At 39.3% G+C, this 17,573-nt stretch overlaps 1 protein-coding gene across 2 annotated transcripts in view; it reads right to left on the bottom strand.

Annotated features, from left to right (window-relative positions):
• The window catches only part of TRHDE (thyrotropin releasing hormone degrading enzyme), a 371,512-nt gene that overhangs the window by 252,272 nt on the left and 101,667 nt on the right, over positions 1-17,573 (bottom strand). For both annotated transcript variants that reach the window (XM_084795149.1, XM_084795148.1), the window contains exon 3: positions 6,871-6,997. In XM_084795149.1, coding sequence (XP_084651275.1) covers positions 6,871-6,997 — 127 coding nt within the window. The remainder of the gene's footprint in view (positions 1-6,870; positions 6,998-17,573) is intronic.

The raw sequence follows: 17,573 nt of genomic DNA on the forward strand, positions 1-17,573 counted from the left end.
ACAGCATGTAATAGCTACAAAATAGCTTAACAAGAGCAGTTAAATGGCCATATTATAGAATAATTAATGAAGGAATAAAATGCCTTGTTAAATTGTGCTAAAATAACTGTGAGATGTTGGAATAACAGTGTCTACTTTAATAGGCTGTAGTGTTGTTTTCACACAAATGGTTGTCGGATTGAGGCTCAGGCACATATAAAACACTTCCTGTTGGAAGAAGTTATGACCATTGTTTTGGTTTATAAGAAAAATTATCAGCTTTTCCCAAAATAAATTACCTTCATAAAGTAGAGAATACATTTCTTATTTTTAGAGAGAAGGTGGGAAAACTGCTTGAAGACTCAGTTCTCAGTGACACTTGGTAGAGTAAAAAGCAAAGTTCTGTTGTACCGAACTCCCTAAGAAGGCACTAATCTCCACAGCCCATAATGGACCCCCAAAACCACAAAACTGAGCAGTTATAATAAACCATCTATCCCACTGTAGAAAACCGTTGACTCCATCAGTGTGATTCACAGAGTCCAAGGTATGCCTTGGCTTCCTCTCCTGCACGAGGCTCAAAATAATCTCCTTTCTTTCTTTCCCACCCTTTATTAAACTCCAATCTCTTTTGACAGGATAATTTGAGGGATTCTGACTGAAGGAAGTATTTTGAGAATAAATGTATGCCCCACACAACGAAGCCAAAGATTTTATCTTAGAAAGCAACATTACATCCATCGGGACTTTAACCAAACAGTCACATCATACTAATGATTTACTTTTTTTAAAAGGTAAAGGAAGAAAGCATACTTTAAAAATATCAAAATACACCTCAATTAAATGATGAGTCTTACAACTAATATGAAGTGGTATTATACAGTTATAATCCCAAATGGAATATAACTATATTCACCACTTAATGACAAATGCCACAGGAGGTAAAACATTTAGCAGTCTATACCAATAAGGAAAACTTAATAACCTAACTGTTAATATATTTCAAATCATGCATGTGCATGCGTGTGTGTGTGTGTGTGTGTGTGTGTGTGTGTGTGTGTGTGTGTTCCAACTACATCATGAAATACTTGGTGAGGTTTTATTCCTTGCAAGTAGCAGATCCATCATTATCTCCCTCATCAGCACTGCAATCAAAAAGATACATCAGGCTGGAGAGGGGGCAAAGCACTTAACAAGCCTGCATTCAACAACGTTCTGAACTGGAGCCCTAGAACCCATGGGTGCAGGGGCATCCAGCTGTGGTGATGTGAGTGTCTGTACTCAGAGTGCTGGGAAGGTGGAGACAATCAGAAGCTCAGTACTCACTAGCCAGCCTGGCTGAACTGCCGAGCCTCAAGCTCCTGCTAAACGCAACACCAGAGATGAAATAAAGTAATGAAGAGAATATGTTTTAGTGGGAGTAAATCATTAGACAAGCCCTCTTTCAAAATTATGGTACACAGTTACTGAGAAATGATGCATGAGATTGGCCTCGGACCTCCACATGCACATACATGCAAAACCAGAAAAATCAGGTATGTCTACTATTGCTTAAAGAACAACAACAAAAATCTATTATTCAAACTAGCATCTCTTGTAGTCAAACTCTAATAAGAAAATCTATTTATTCCATTCTAGAGAGTGTAGACTCATTCCTGAGAGTTACAGGGTCCCAGGTATGCATGGGCACCTGCACTATATGAGCCTCAGAATAATCTCTCTCCTTTCTCTGCTGCCACTCTTCTCTGGATTCACATAAAGAAAGGGCTTCTCTGTAAGTACATTTCATATCTATCACACAGAACTCACATCCTCCACTTAGAGTGGTATTAAACATTTCCCTATAAGAATAACGTGCGTGGCTATATTTCATACTTTGTGATTATCAAATCCATTCGTCCCTGTAAATACTGTATTCTTCCCTCAATCTCCTTGAGGGCAGAAAGTCTTGTGACAAAACACCTGTGCTCCCTCCACAATCACAGCACCGTGCCAGGCAGGTAATGAATTCCCCCATAAAAGCAAATGCGCTGTGTCTTGAAAAGAAGCAATCAAGCAAACTCCTTTACAAAACATCGATTTACAAATTACAGAGCAGCAGCAAAGGGAAACTGAAAACTATCTGCCATAATTAATTGAAACCTAAATAGGGTGAATAACAAAATATTGTGCCAGTCATTTTATCTGCCATCTAATTAACTTATAAACATTTACGATGAAAACATGTTTGCAATACTTAGGTATGTCTTCATGTTGATGCTACTGTGATTCATCAGATTTGTTTCTTCATAGTTTTTCCTTCCACTTTACTTGCACTGGTTATGTATGTAGGAAGTTAACAAAACTATATAATATATTACTCTACTAATAGATAATCTGCTTTATTTAAAGTGATGTATACTTTATGAGTTCTGAAAATTTCTAAAAATCTGTTTTTTAACAGAATTCCAGTGTCATAGAGTCACATAGCCTGAATTTGAATTCCTAATCCACTTAATATTATTTATATGATTGATAAACATTATTACATTACCAAATCCTAAAATTTCTTCCTCTGGAGAATTAGAAAATAATAGATACTATTTCAAAAGACCATTATAATAACTAAATGGGTAAAAAATGTACAAAGCTCTTCAGAACAATTCACGTTTTATAAACACAAATACGGTTGCCATTTTGCTGTTGTCAATATGATTTATCTGTAATATGAAAGATAATTTACTTATTTATATGTCTACAGTGTTCTGCATAAATCAGCGCTGCAAAAGCTCATGGAAATAGAATGTGTGGATATAGATAGTCTTGTTGTATTATAACAAGGATACTCTAATCTATTGTATAAGTTAATACCAAGAAGTAGAAAACTCTCTGTGCCTCGTACAGATGGTTTTTGTTACTCAAAGTAGAGATTTTAACACAAATTACACCACTGGCTTCTGTTGACTCAAAAATGATAAGTACATAACTTTGTTTATCAAGGAGAATAAACTGACACCCTAAGCTAATGAGGCACAGTAGAAATCCTCTCAAGGAACTCTCCCCCATAAGCTACTTGGGGTGAAAACTGAAATCCTTAGCTATAAGCTAGTATGAGCTGTGCCATGGTCAACAAAGTTCAACTGTTCAGCATCAGAAATGAAACAGAACACAAGAGAGACATTCAGAAACAATATATTAAAGAGTCAAACAGAGCAAAATGGCTTCTAAATGAAGGAAGATCCAAACTTGGTCTAGTGCTTATGTATTCAATCCTTGGGTTTAGGATACTGAGGAAGAGGACCCCTGGGTTTAGGCACTGCCTGAGCAACATAGTGTGACCTAGATCTGCTTGGACTCCCAAAGAGTTGAGCAAGGGAAAAGCCAGATTCCCCCAGCCTTCTGGATTTACATTATCTTGCACCCCATTACACCCAGACCAGACTGCCCACCCCTTTACTCACTCTCTTCCATGAATGCTTGCCTCTTTGCCGCTTCATACACATCATAGAGGTCTGAGTTCAAACTCTAGGTACTTTGGTCCCTCAGGTAATAACTCATGCCCTCTGATTTCCACTGGGATCACTTTTTCCTTCTCTTGAGTTGATATCTAAACATGTCCAAATAAATACTTCCATGTTAAAAACTATAATTAATTAAATTCTAAAAGCCTCAGTCTGTCATGCATGCCACATCTAGTAGCCCTCATATGCTTTCTAAACTTCTATTCTGGTTATTTATTAATATTCAGTGAGTGAGTGAGTGAGTGAGTGAGTGAGTGAGTTAGTGAGTGAGTGCATGAGTGAGTGAGTGAGTGAGTGCATGAGTGTGTGTGTTTGTGAGTGAGTGAGTGAGTGCGTGAGTGTGTGTGCGTGTGTGTGTGAGTGAGTGCGTGAGTGTGTGTATGCGTGAGTGAGTGAGTGAGTGCATGAGTGAGTGAGTGTGTGAGTGCATGTGTGCGTGAGTGAGTGAGTGTGTAAGTGAGTTCATGAGTGAGTGAGTGAGTGAGTGCGTGAGTGAGTGAGTGAGTGCATGAGTGAGTGAGTGCGTGTGTGCGTGAGTGAGTGAGTGTGTAAGTGAGTTCATGAGTGAGTGAGTGAGTGCATGCATGCGTGAGTGAGTGAGTGAGTGCATGAGTGAGTGAGTGTGTGAGTGTGTGAGTGCATGTGTGCGTGAGTGAGTGAGTGTGTGAGTGTGTGAGTGCATGTGTGCGTGAGTGAGTGAGTGTGTGAGTGTGTGAGTGCATGTGTGCGTGAGTGAGTGAGTGCGTGCGTGAGTGCGTGTGTGCTTGAGTGAGTGAGTGAGTGAGTGAGTTCATGAGTGAGTGTGTGAGTGAGTGAGTGCATGAGTGAGTGAGTGCGTGTGTGCATGAGTGCATGAGTGCGTGAGTGAGTGAGTGAATGAGTGAGTGAGTGAGTGAGTGTGTGAGTGTGTGAGTGAGTGAGTGAGTGAGTGCATAAGTGAGTGAGTGAGTGAGTGTGTGAGTGTGTGAGTGAGTGAGTGAGTGAGTGCATAAGTGAGTGAGTGAGTGAGTGAGTGAGTGAGTGAGTGAGTGAGTGAATGAGTGAGTGAGTGAGTGTGTAAGTGAGTTCATGAGTGAGTGAGTGAGTTCATGAATGAGTGAGTGAGTGAGTGAGTGAACGAGTGACTGAGTGTGTCGTTTAAGCCTGGTCTCACAACATAGACCAGCTGGCCTCAAGCTTGTCATCCTCCTGCTTCAGCCTCTTTCGTGCTGGGGTCACTGGTGGGTGTCACTGCACCTAGCATGTTAGCTGTTTAAATGATTCTCTCCAACTGATAAGCTGTACTTGTTACTAATTGGCTTTCTGGCTGTCTTCGCCTGGTAGAGTGAAATCTCTAGCAAAGAAAAGACTTTTGCCTATTTTGGTTACTGCAAGTGAAAAAATGACTATGGCAGACTCTTGCTAAATGTGTACAGAGTGTATGAGGGAAGCAAAGAAAGGGCCTTGAAAACAATTTTTGATAAATCCGAAGGGTCAAGGCAATCTCAGTTAAAATCTAGAATACATCTCCAGGCATCATTAACAAAGGCTGGGTTTGTGAATATAAAATTTACTTAAAGTATAATTCATAATATATGATGGAAGGTGAGGACTTGTCAAGAATGAATTCTGCGACTAGGGATTTTTATGTAAGGTATATTTAGAGAGCATACTTACAAATCCATTAGCATACACATCTACAGACATAGGAAATAAGTAGACCTTTACAAGAAATTTCATAAAGCACCCTGAGCTGTGGTAACTCCCCTAGATATATAAAAAGGAATGTGCTGGGGTAAGTCAAATCATTCAATTATATACACCATAAGGTAGCTTAACAAGCAGTAGTAACGGTGAACAAAGCTTTTTTTTTTTTCTGCAGATGAAAGCCCGCATGGTTCAATTGTGAGTGAAATAGAGGAGCAGAAATGAATCCTACTGCAAGCTGACAGTTACATGGAACCCCCTGAAGTTATAAATTGAGTTCCTCTGCTAATTACTGGTCTGAAGGGGACAGAGAAAGATCCTCATTTTATTTCTGTTGCTGAACTAGCAACATAAGCACTTGTGAATTTTACATTAGGGTCAAGCTGGGAAGTTCCCAGTTACCTAGTGTAGGTAACAGCAGGACCTCCCATGCAAATAAGGTCAGGCAGTCTTTTCTGCCTTGGGTGACTACCAGTGAGATATCAGTAAAACAGATTCTAAAAAGGAAGTGGCTGTAAGAAGGAAGGGTACAGAGACTATTTGAAATAAAACTGTTTATAAATGCTAAGTGGATATTTCCAAAAGGCCTTACAATTTTGCAATATAGTTCATTAAAATGCAGTGTCATGCCAAGAGATGACAACGTCAGCTGTTCGATCTACTTTCTGAGCTACTCGTTGTATGACCAAGAAAGCTACACAGCAGGCAGGTACCCTAATGAAACAGGCCCAGTTCTCCAGGGAGGTGATCCTGTGGTTCAAACTAACATTTTTGATCAAATAAACACTTTATTCTCCCCAACCAAAAACAAATGTACCTAATGTGGATTCTGACAAAAGGAAAACACACTTGGGAAGAAAATTGGTGAGAGAGAAGGAGTGGGGAACAAAAGGCTATTGTGATGTCATATCCAAACCAAGTTCCTGAAAAGGAAAAGTAACTTCAACATTTCTAATGCATATATGCACCATTTATAATGTCCTGGAACATTCTAGCTCACTTCCTGCCAAAAGCACAGCCCCATTCAAATTAGAATAATGCATTAATGTGTTTATTCACAGGACCAACAATTACTGAACACATTCGCTCTGTAAAAGCAATGCATACAAGAACATTCCATTATTACAACAATTTCCATTATTACCAAGTTTCTCTTCAATCACGTTTTTATTAGCTTAACTGTGTACTACAAATAAAATCTTAAAAAATATCCTAAAGGAGAGCCAATTCATTAAGATCTGACAAACAATTTGGAGAGACAAAGACTACCCATGTCAGCTCTGTGTGCAACAATGCTTTGTTCTGAGAGTCACAAAGAGCGGGCTGTCTCAATGCTAGGGCACACCTCAGTCCCCTTATATGGAATGTGTTTTAATTGCATCTGTTCACGCGGTCATTGCAGTGATCAAACTTGGTTTTTGGCAAGCACCATTCCATGGGATGTATTTAACAGACTGTAGCTATTTGGGCTACTTTTTGGAATCCTGACTCACACAGTGCCTTCCCTAACTCCCATGAGCACTTGCTGGCAAGACTCCAGGACATGATTCTTATTTTACTTCCTCAGAAGAAATTATTTTTGTGCTTCTCATCTCTAAAAATATAAACCTTTGAATTTTTATGCTGCTGGATGCCTCAACTAATGATGAATAAAAAATTCCCCCTTCCAGGTGTCTTTCCAATAAAACAACCAAGAAATTCTTACCTAGTTTTGGCAAAGAATAGGGCACTTTAAAGTAGTCTTCATAAAATTCTATTAATCTTTTTGTAATGTGGACGGCATAGTCCCCGGATCCTCTTCTGATAGCGTCGGGTCTTGCATATAATCGGACCTAATTAAAAATATATATAAAAGTTACTTCAGCCTCTTGGTACTTGAGTTTTATTTCCCCTGCACATATGAATCTGCACAAATCATTTTGAATAGTATAAAAATTAAACAGGGTTCTTGTTTGTATATCAAAACACACTGTGGCGAAAGAACCAAATTTAAACAATCGACAAAGCTGAGTTGAGCAAGTCACAATTTCCTCACTTTCCAGGATGACACAGAAAAGATTTATACACCTTGCGTCAAAATAAATATTCCAAGTTATCACTTACATGTGCTTGCTAGAGATATGAAGGCATGGTGGATTAGTATAATGGATGCCTGGCTCAGCAAGGGAGAAAACTCACGGTCTGTTAAGGCATGCTGCATCAAGCTTTGGAAGAATTATGAGATTGGACTCTGTGTGTGTGTGTGTGTGTGTGTGTGTGTGTGTGTGTGTGTGTGTGTACAAATGTCTTAGTCACACCTCCTTTCTCTCTTTGGTGTTCCTTTGAAATCAACTGCCTTTATTCCAAATACATAGACTAAGGACAGAAAACTTGTCATGTACATAAGCAACCACCACTCTGGAAGACTGCACCTGCTCCGAGATTCAAAACCAGCTGATGTAATTCATATTTTTAACACAATCTGGGCACTTATTATTGATTCTTAAAACAAGCATCATAAATTATCTAGTCCTTGTCCAGAATGAAAAAGTCCCAAAGTTAGGAACATAAAACTGAACAAAGCCAACAATCGTATAGAAGAGGTTAAAAATGAGATTAGCTTCCCTAAGGCTTTCACAAAGCTACGCAGCATCTTTCCTTCCAGAGGCTAAATCTATTTTTCACAGACGTGGTCCCTAATCCTCATATCAATTCTGTGAATAAGAAGTATGCATTTCATGCAGCAGTAGAAAGAGTAGCAGCATGGGAGTTGGATTTTAGTTCTACTCTGCCACTAACCAAGCTGGAGATATCGAACAAATCATTTAACCTTTTTGGGTCGTGTTTATAAAGTGATGATGTTGACCACCAGCTAGGTGCTAAAATGCTTTTCAATTCTAAAACATATTACCCCCAACTCCATTTTACAAATAAGGGAGTCTGTGTCCTTTTTAAATAACTACCAAAAAAAAAGTGGTTTACTCAATATACCAAAATGGATATATATTTTCAACAAGAAAACAAAAAAGCTCTATTTGGTTATAATGTAAACATTGATTATACAATTAACTCTCTATTAGCCTTGCCTAAGAAGACAGAACAGAGGTGTGTAGTCATAAAGTATAGGGTTGAGGCAAGGAAAATACATCCTGATTTCATGTTGGAAAAACACATATTTCAATAATATGCCTGCTAAATTCAATAACAATTATTTACTTAAATTAAAACTACTTATTCTCTATCAGCAAAATCAGATGGCAAATTCAACTGATAGTCATCAACAGTCTTAACTGTAAATGGTATAAAACCAGAAGCTATCAGGACAAACCATCTGCACACAGTGGAAGTAGAATCTCCCACTCTAAGAAACAGTAGGTACCCTGTCATGACATCAACTCTTTACAAACATGCAACGACTCTAAGAAACAGTAGGTACCCTGTCATGACATCAACTCTTTACAAACATGCAACCACTCTAAGAAACAGTAGGTACCCTGCCATGATGTCAACTCTTTACAAACATGTAACCACTCTAAGAAACAGTAGGTACCCTGCCATGACGTAAACTCTTTACAAACATGCAATGCTTTATAAGTAGTTCTCAAAAACTATCCCCTAGAGAAGATGAGGACACAACTGATTTAGAAATAAAGAAAGGCTCTCAAACAGTGACCTCAGCACATGGTGGAAGTGCTGTGCTCATGAACTCACAGAAGCCATGGTTACCTCTACAAGATCAAACCAGGCAACATTCCAGAATGCAACGGGAAGGGGCTCATGGGGAGCTATGGATAAACAGGTTAAGACATTTAAAAAAAGAGGACATAGAAATGGGGGTGGATCAGGAAGGAGAATTTGGGTTGAGTTGGGGGTGAAAAACAATCGAAATACATGATACGAAATTCTCAAAAAAATAACAAAGTATTATTAATAAATGTTAAAACTGAGGAAGTAAATATGTAGCAACCTTGAAGGCACTTGCAGGCAGAGATGGCTTATGTGAGAGTGGGGGAAGCACTATGAAAGGATGAAAAAGCAAGCAAGCAGAGAGATGGGAGCTGAGCACACCGAATGGCCAAGAAGATGAGGCGTGGGCACTGGCAGCATCCACCAGAGCCCATTGGTAACCATCACTTTGCATTGACCCAATCACAGGACTGGGTTCATTTGGTATATTTTCGCACCAGATTCAAGAGCAAGCATTTTTTTTTCATTTCATACAGAGCACATGCTATCTACTTAATCAAAGGAGCCATAAAACTTTAGAGAAAAACCGATGTATGTGTAGTGACATACATTACACGTATCCTCAGAGACCTTCTCAGTAATTAGGTGAAGTGAGTGGCAGGCTAGTGATAAGTATTGTATCAACAATAAACTACAAGTAGCAGGTGGGCACCGAGGAAAGATGAGGTTCCGCGATATTCCCTGGTTTTAAAAAGAAACTGGTAAATTGTTATTAAATCTATAGCAAGGACTGTTCCAATGTGACATAACAAGGGTCACTGACTTTACATTTAGGCGGCACGGTTGATTTGGGTAGAAACACAATCATGTCTATCAATCAACTCTCCCAGTTAGTCCAGCATTCGGTAGAGCCAAGCAGGAGGAACACGGTTAAATCAATCTGCTTGTCAAGATCTGATGGGAATAATCCAACTTGAATGAGAAGACAAAACAGACACATGCTTAACACAATGTCTTCATTTTCTAGTTCAGACATTTATTGCATGCCTGCTGTGTCCCAGGCATTGTACCAGGGAATAGAAATAGAACAATAAAACCCCTACTACAAAACGAACGAGACATTTATACTTACTGCTCTTAAGAGGTTCACAGTGTGTGGAAAACAAACAAATAAATCACCAACAAAAATACAACCCAAGAAATAGAGTGGTGCACATTCTGTCTTCTCACCCAACAGACGCACAGAGCTAAATCCTCTATTATCTTCTCCCTTCGTCTCTTCAAAGACATCATAGCCAAAATACGCCCTTTGTTTCCATTTCATCAACATGTGCTTCCATAGTGCACACAAATACTCTGTATTCTTTCTTACAATTCTTGTTGCTATTATTTGTTTTGTGTTGTTTTCTTTTTTTTTTTTTTTTAAGATGAGGACTTCCTGTGTAGCTAGTTCACGATCTTCCTACCTAAATTTCCATAGTTGTGGGATTGTATGTAGGCACCACCACACCCAGCTTTCTATTCTTTTTTGTTTTGTTTTGAATTTCATGTACATCTTCCAAGTAGATTTTTCAGAGAATTAATGAGTGAGTTAACATCTGAGCCAGACAGTTTAAAGAATGAGAGGCCCACCAACGCCTGAGGACAATTCGTGTGAGCAAGGCATTTTCTATTTACATTCCCTTTCTAGTCTCCCTTAGACTCCAGGAAAAACAGCTTTTGTCCCCACTGCTTTTCTAGGCCCAGTCGCAACAGGATCAGTAATAACCACATGGTGGAAAACCTAATATCCAATCCAGTGCTCAACCCAACAGCAGATTTTGCATTTAGTTGATTATTTAATGTCCTTGAAACAGTTTCTTTCTGTGGACCAGTCATTTCTCAGTGTTGGGGAGATCCGTGTTTCAATCCATAGACCTCTTTGCTTCTTTGTTTATACTCAGTCCTTTCATTATAACAGCTAGTTTTGTGTTCCTGTGATAACTTACAAAGTGAAGACTTACCAAATAACGCTAGGCTTCCATCGCCATTAACCAGCTGTCCACTTGACATCTCTGCTTTGAATCTCAGACTTCCCATTCCAAAGGCAAATTCCTGCTGATCCACATTCACAACTGCTCCTCCAAAATCTTGCGCATCTCAGTTAAATGTACGCCTATCCTGCTGTCTGTACCCAACATCTTGGCATCCTTGTCTTTCTCCTTCCCTCACATCCCAGCACATCCTACTGGCTATGTCTTAAAATCATAGCCAGAACCCCTGGTTCCTGCCACCCCACTGCTGCCACTCTGGTCCCTGCTATCTACTTCTTTCTTATTGTTCTTCACAAAGTAATAAAATCTCTCTGATACATGAGGATCAAATCGTGTTATTTCTCTACTTTTCACCTTCTTTCCATTTCATTCAGGGTAAATTCCAAGGTTTTTTTTTTTTTTTTTAAGATCCCCATGCGCTCCTTCATCTCTCTGACTTTATTCCTACTGCTCTCCAGCCACTCCGATGAAACTCAAGGCTTTTGAGTTCTCACTTCATATCTCCATGACTGATCCTTTCACTATGTTCAGATAGCTGCACAAGTATTTCATACTCTGAGAAATCCTCCTGCTGGCCCAGTACTGTCTAACCCCTTCTAAGATCTACTTATCTTGAGCTCAAATTCAACAAAGCATGTTTTGATTATCCATTTTCCTTCTTCCTGCCTTCTTTCCCACAAATATAATTTGAATAGGGGCAAAGAATTTAGTCTACTATATCTAACTACATGAGGGTGTTATATTTTTTGGTCAAACTACTGTGTATGAAGTGCAAGGTGTGTAAGCCTTTGAGAAATAATGTAACCAAATAATTTAATTGTACAGGATATACAGATCCTAAAAAAGTAATACCAGTGTCTCAGAACACCAAATGTTTTAACTGAATCTTTAAAAAAATAAAATAAATGTGGAAGATGGATGAGATGACCAAACAGCATTTGCTATTCACACAGAGGACCGGGGTTTGGTTCTCCACACCTACATGGAAGCTTACAACCATCTCTAACTCCAGTCCCAGGAGACCCAGTACCTTCATGTGCCCTTTCTGAGTATCTGTAACAGGCATGCAGACAAAACATTCATATACACAAAGTAAAGTAAATAAATCTTTTATTTTAAAACATTGAAGCTAGATGTAGTAAAAGCTCTTAGCCACTGAGCCATGTTATTTTAAGAATAGCCCTGCTCTCCTAAGGCTAATACCTCATTCCACATGTTTTCCATATTTTGGTTGCCTTTGATCTTCTGACGTAGGCAGGCAGGATAATTCTCCAGATAATAGTGTTCAAGTCCTAATCCTTGCCTGCCAAACTAACTTTTCAGGTGTAATTCTTTAATAAATGGATTTGAATATGGGAGGGAAAAAAGCTAGATGTAGTAAGCTAAAAAAAAAAAAATAGGTGTGTATGTGCGTGTGTGTGTGTGTGTGTGTGTGTGTGTGTGTGTGTGTGTACAAAATCCCTAACCAAAGTATCACATTGCTTATTTATGCCTTTGTTTACTTATTTATTTGTTGGTGATGCAATGGCATAGGACATGTGTGGATGTAGTAGGATAAATTGTGGGAGTCAGTTCTCTCTCTCCACTGTGCATGTCCTTGGGATTGAGGTCATCAGACCTAGGGGTGACCTCCTTTCCCCACCGGGCCATCTTGTCAGCCCCCCAGACCCAAACATCAATACGACAACAACAATGACCAAATAGTAAGTGACATCAAAGGGACTGCTAACTCCGGGGGCTTTATTATGATAGATATGGAGATTTACAGGAAGATATTAAGCAAGGAAGTGATAAATCTAGCTCTACATTTTAGAAAGATCACAGGACAAATAAACCGAGCTATATGGAAGACTATTTAAGACGGCATGCAGAAAGGCAAATTAAAAAAGTAAGGAGATGTGCAATGGTAAGTTGGACAAGTAAAGAGGAAATTGTAGGCCATGTTACAGAAGTGCCTGTAAATCACGTTGTAAAATAAAATTTTAACGCTGTGGGCGTAGGCCAGTCATTTAAAGATTTGAGCCACCGGATTCCATAATCAGAATTAGGTCTGGGAGCAACTGCATTGGCATCAGCAAAGATGATAGGGTAGAAGGGAATAGAATACAGTGTTAGGAACTAGGTCACAGTAGTGTAGACGTCCAGGTGAAAGATGGTACAAGTTAGAACCGTAGAGAAGCCATGGGGATGCAAAGAAACGGATGGATGCATTCAATTGATCCTAACGCTGTTGAACAAGCCCTTTAGTTACTGAGTAAAGCCAATCGTCGTCACAGTCTCACTTTAAAACAATTAGTCACCTAATCTGTATTCTGGTTGCTCACTCCAGGGCCCTGAAGAAACAAGTGAGATCTAGTTGAAGGATCAGCGGAAACAGCCAAAGCAGTTCACAAACTGACTGATTCCCGGATGGTTCACGGAGTGAATTTGAGGCTAATTCCCTTTGTACTGAGGGGAGGCTATCATGGGTGTTTGTTTCTTCGAAAGTAGCCAGGCTCTACTCAATCATGACACGGAGACTGAATCTTCGCGAAGACACAGTTATCACTTAGGAGCGATGAAATAAAGTTTCATTACACCTGGGTATTTGCATTTTCTGACATTCTCTGAGATAAGAGTCCAGCTCTGAAAATGTAAATTGCTTTCCAGGTTTTGTCTGTCCGCCGTAGTTTCCTCCCACAACAAGTACAACCCAGACTCTGCGGACGCTGAGGTGACTAGGAAGGAGTAACACACATTAAGACCGGCACACAGGAGTTGGGGCTTCGATTGCTGACTGCCAATTTCTGCTAGGTTGGGGGAGTCAGTTAGTTTACCGGGGTCTCTGCTCAAAGTGCTTGCTTGAGGTAACAGTTCATCATAGCCTGTTTATTATAGTATGCCTGAAAGGTTGGGGTGTCATATTAATTTTCTTGAATTTGTTAGGTCTAGTTCTCATGTAATAATGAGTGATTTTTCTACACATAATCTTATTCCTTTACATTTTTCTTGCCCTTGAAAAATACAATCTAACTGCTCAGTAACTTTTCTCTCTCATTTACTCTTGAACACTGCTCTATTGTTCTTTAAACTGCCCATGAACTTATCAGTGATTTACAAAAAGTATGTGGGTAACCAGGACAGAAAAGGATAATACACTGACTCTAGAAATGTAGACAGTCGCACCCTTTTGACTATGCAAGAATGTTCATGTATGACCAGAGCTATGAATGAAATTAAAGCAGAATGTAAACATACATTTCTTCCCTAAATGATAATGTCTGTTGGACACAGGGGCCTTCATATACATTTATGGATTATCAGTATTTAAAAATGCTTGTTCGATCTCTCTCTGTCTCTCTGTCTGTCTCTCTGTCTCTCTGTGTGTGTGTGTGTCTGTCTCTCTCTCTGTCTCTCTCTCTCTCTGACACACACACACACACACACACACACAGAGCAAAACAAAAGCAAAACAAAACAAAACAGGAATGGCAATGAGGTATCAGCCATCCTACAAACTAAATGATATTTTTAGAGAGCATGTTGAGGAGGACACTGCCATGACATCTGGGTTTGGCAGGAAAGAATGCTCCCTACTTAAGGGTGGCACTGGCAATAGACATATGCCAATATTAGGATGGGATATTCTTTGGAAAAGAGTCACATGGAAGAGAATTTCATATATATTCTACAAAGTGATTTTGTCTCTGATAGCTGTCCAATTTAAAACAAGAGCAATAGAGGCTGTGTAAATACATCATGATAGGGCTCTAGGTATTTGGTTAATATTTAATAAGCATCTGTCTGTTGATTCAGGCAACACTTCACACGATGAGTGCCTAAGAATATGCACACAAGACAAGATCTCTCCTCTCAGGAAACTTGTGTTGCAATGGTGAGACACGGCAAAGAGGTCTATGACATCAGGTCACAGTAGATTTGTGATTTACACCGCCTCATCAGAGAAATTCTTCATAGAACAGGTGATTCAGGGGCACTCAGACTACAGACCACAGAAGTGACAATGGGCAATCACTTATTTAGACACTGACATATAAAACTCTACATTTTATTGTATTAGAGAGTCCCAAAGAAAGCAAATATATGCACACAACAGAAATCTACAGCAAAAGTGTAAGAACACACACATAGTTGTCAGAAGCACTCTGAATTCTTCCACTAAATAAATCTAGACATTGTCTCCTAATAATTTTAAAAAAACTTCACTGACTTTTTAAAATTTATCTTCACAAAATTCACCTGTGGAGTGAGCTCGGTGTTGGCAATAAATTCTGACTCTGTAGGTAAAGAATTTGAAAAGATTTCGTATCCTCCAGTTGCTTCAGAAGACAGTGAAACTAAATCTCTGTCTACAGTTTTTGTAGCCTGTTTTAATTATTTGTTTATTTAAAAATGAACTGTGGCCAGGCCGTGGAGGCACATGCCTTAAGTCCCAGCACTCGGGAGGCAGAGGCAGGGAGACCTCTGAGTTCAAATCCAGCCTTTCTACAGAGTTAGTTCCAGGGCAGCTCTGAGATATACAGAAAAACCCTGTGTTGAAAAAAAAATTTAAAAAGAGAGTTATGGTACTTGATGTATAACTATGAGAAACCCTGTGTCATTACATCAAACACCAAAAAGAAAAGAAAAGAAAATCCCATTTACAATAGTAAGTGCACCTGGCAAAGACTTGAGCAGCATTTTCTCTGAGTTGACATTTGTAATTTGGAATTTTAAGTTAAATAAACCTTCTGGCTTGCCACATTTATTTGCAATATATATGCATACCACAAGAACATATTAGCAACTTTGCAAGGCATAGTGATTATTTCACATCCTTAAAGTAACATTGTAGTAAAAACAAATTTATCTCTTTTTTTCACTTAAGAAACAGTCCTTTCAACTAATAATTACAAAACAACGGTATGTTGTCACTAAATTCTTAACCAATAAAGGCCAACTCATTCATGTGTGTGAACACAGCTTCACTTGGTGGTTCTTCCTAAAAACCAGTAAATTAGAGCAAGCCCCAGGGAAATTTCAGGTAACTGGGCTCTAAGAAAAATATATATTGATAAAAAGAGAAACGGATGCTGTAAACAAAAATAAAACTAAACATTTGGAACTGTAGTGTTACTTAAAATTCAAAAGATATTGTTTAATAAATGTACATAAAACTCTTACTGGAGAGGAAAGCCACTGCCCACGTGTGAAGGCCAAGAAACATAAAATTTGCTGTGAGAAGAAGAAAGAGTATGAGCCCATTGGGTGCAGAAAGTCCTGGAGATCCTGGCCGCAGGAAATTGAGATGGTCCATGACATTGACCTAGAAAAGTCTAGACCTACTGCTTTGAAGAGCTGAGAGTCAGTTTAGAATCTAAGGCAGCACCATGATGGGGAACTATAAAAGGAGATTTTTTTTCCACCAACAGAGGAATTAAGGCATCTTCAGGAATAGAGGCCATTGAACAGAAAATTTAATATTATAAGAGAAAGTTTATTCTGTGGCATAAATCGTGAGAGTGGCAAAGCTGATGACAAGTGGTCTCTATCACCTAGTCTACATCCTAGTTCAGAAACACATTTAGAGACCAGGAAGAATTTAGAAATCAGGATGGGTAAGGAGGTAAATCATAACACTTAGAATGAGATACATGCTACTATCAAAATCACAACCTCTTGAAAACCTACCATTTGAGAGGGAGAAATCAGAAAGAAATAGCAGAACCTTTGTCATCCATGCTGCAGAGTATGACAACAATCAGAAGACAAGGTTCCCACCAAGCTGCACTCCAGACCAATTGGAGTTTGGAAAAGAGCTAAGGGTGTTAGAGCTGATGAAATGGCTCTGGTCGCTTAACCCTACTTATGTTCATCATCTTTCTCCTTTACAGAATTTTATTAGAGATTCAGGAGTAGAACACCTGCTGAGAATCCCAACACTTCTTTGCCACCCACCACACGGCTCCTTTTAGATCCAGCGGCCCTTTACATAGATGAATTAGGCTGTCTATATTTAAAGTCTATTACTTTGTCCTTCTGTTCAGACCTTGTGTTTTATAAGCATCCAGCTCATGTCTTCACCCCTTTCTGTGTCTGCTGTGGTGCTTTATGCCCGGTAAGGAGTGGAGACATATCACTGATTGGCATAGTATGGCAATCAGCTCAGGAGGTGCTTGTCCATTTCTGTACTAAACCACAGCTATAATAGAGTCGTGGTGCCTCCCAACCACACTTTGCTTCAGGCGAGAGAATTAGCACCGTGGCCAGCTCTAGTCTCTGCTTGTAACTCACTTTACATTTACTTACTAAGGATAGCACTTTTCCAGTTCACTGTGGAGCTTAAGTCACTTATGGGTACTTCAAGGAAAGAACAGCAGGTTTTTCTTAATAGCTATACATCTATTGGCATCTTTTTTTTTTTAAGTATATGTGATAGGCTGAAAACAGTCTCCAGAGATAGAAACATCATATGTCCTAGCCTGTGGAACGTGCGAACATAACCATATATGGGAAAAAGCGCTTAAGAATCCTCACAATGGACTATTATCCAGGTTACCCAGGTGCATTTCCAAGATGGAGTCACAGAATGCTGAGCTGTGACATGCTGACAAGACATGACAAGCTGAAATGAGAGATCCAAGGCTATGCAGGGCCATCATGAACATTGGGTCCCAGGAATGCATCTGGGAAGACAAGAGACCAGATCACCCACAAAGCTTCCAAAGAA

The sequence above is a fragment of the Acomys minous genome (genome assembly GCF_964271855.1).
Source record: "Acomys minous genome assembly, chromosome: 9".
Classification (NCBI taxonomy): Eukaryota; Metazoa; Chordata; class Mammalia; order Rodentia; family Muridae; genus Acomys; species Acomys minous.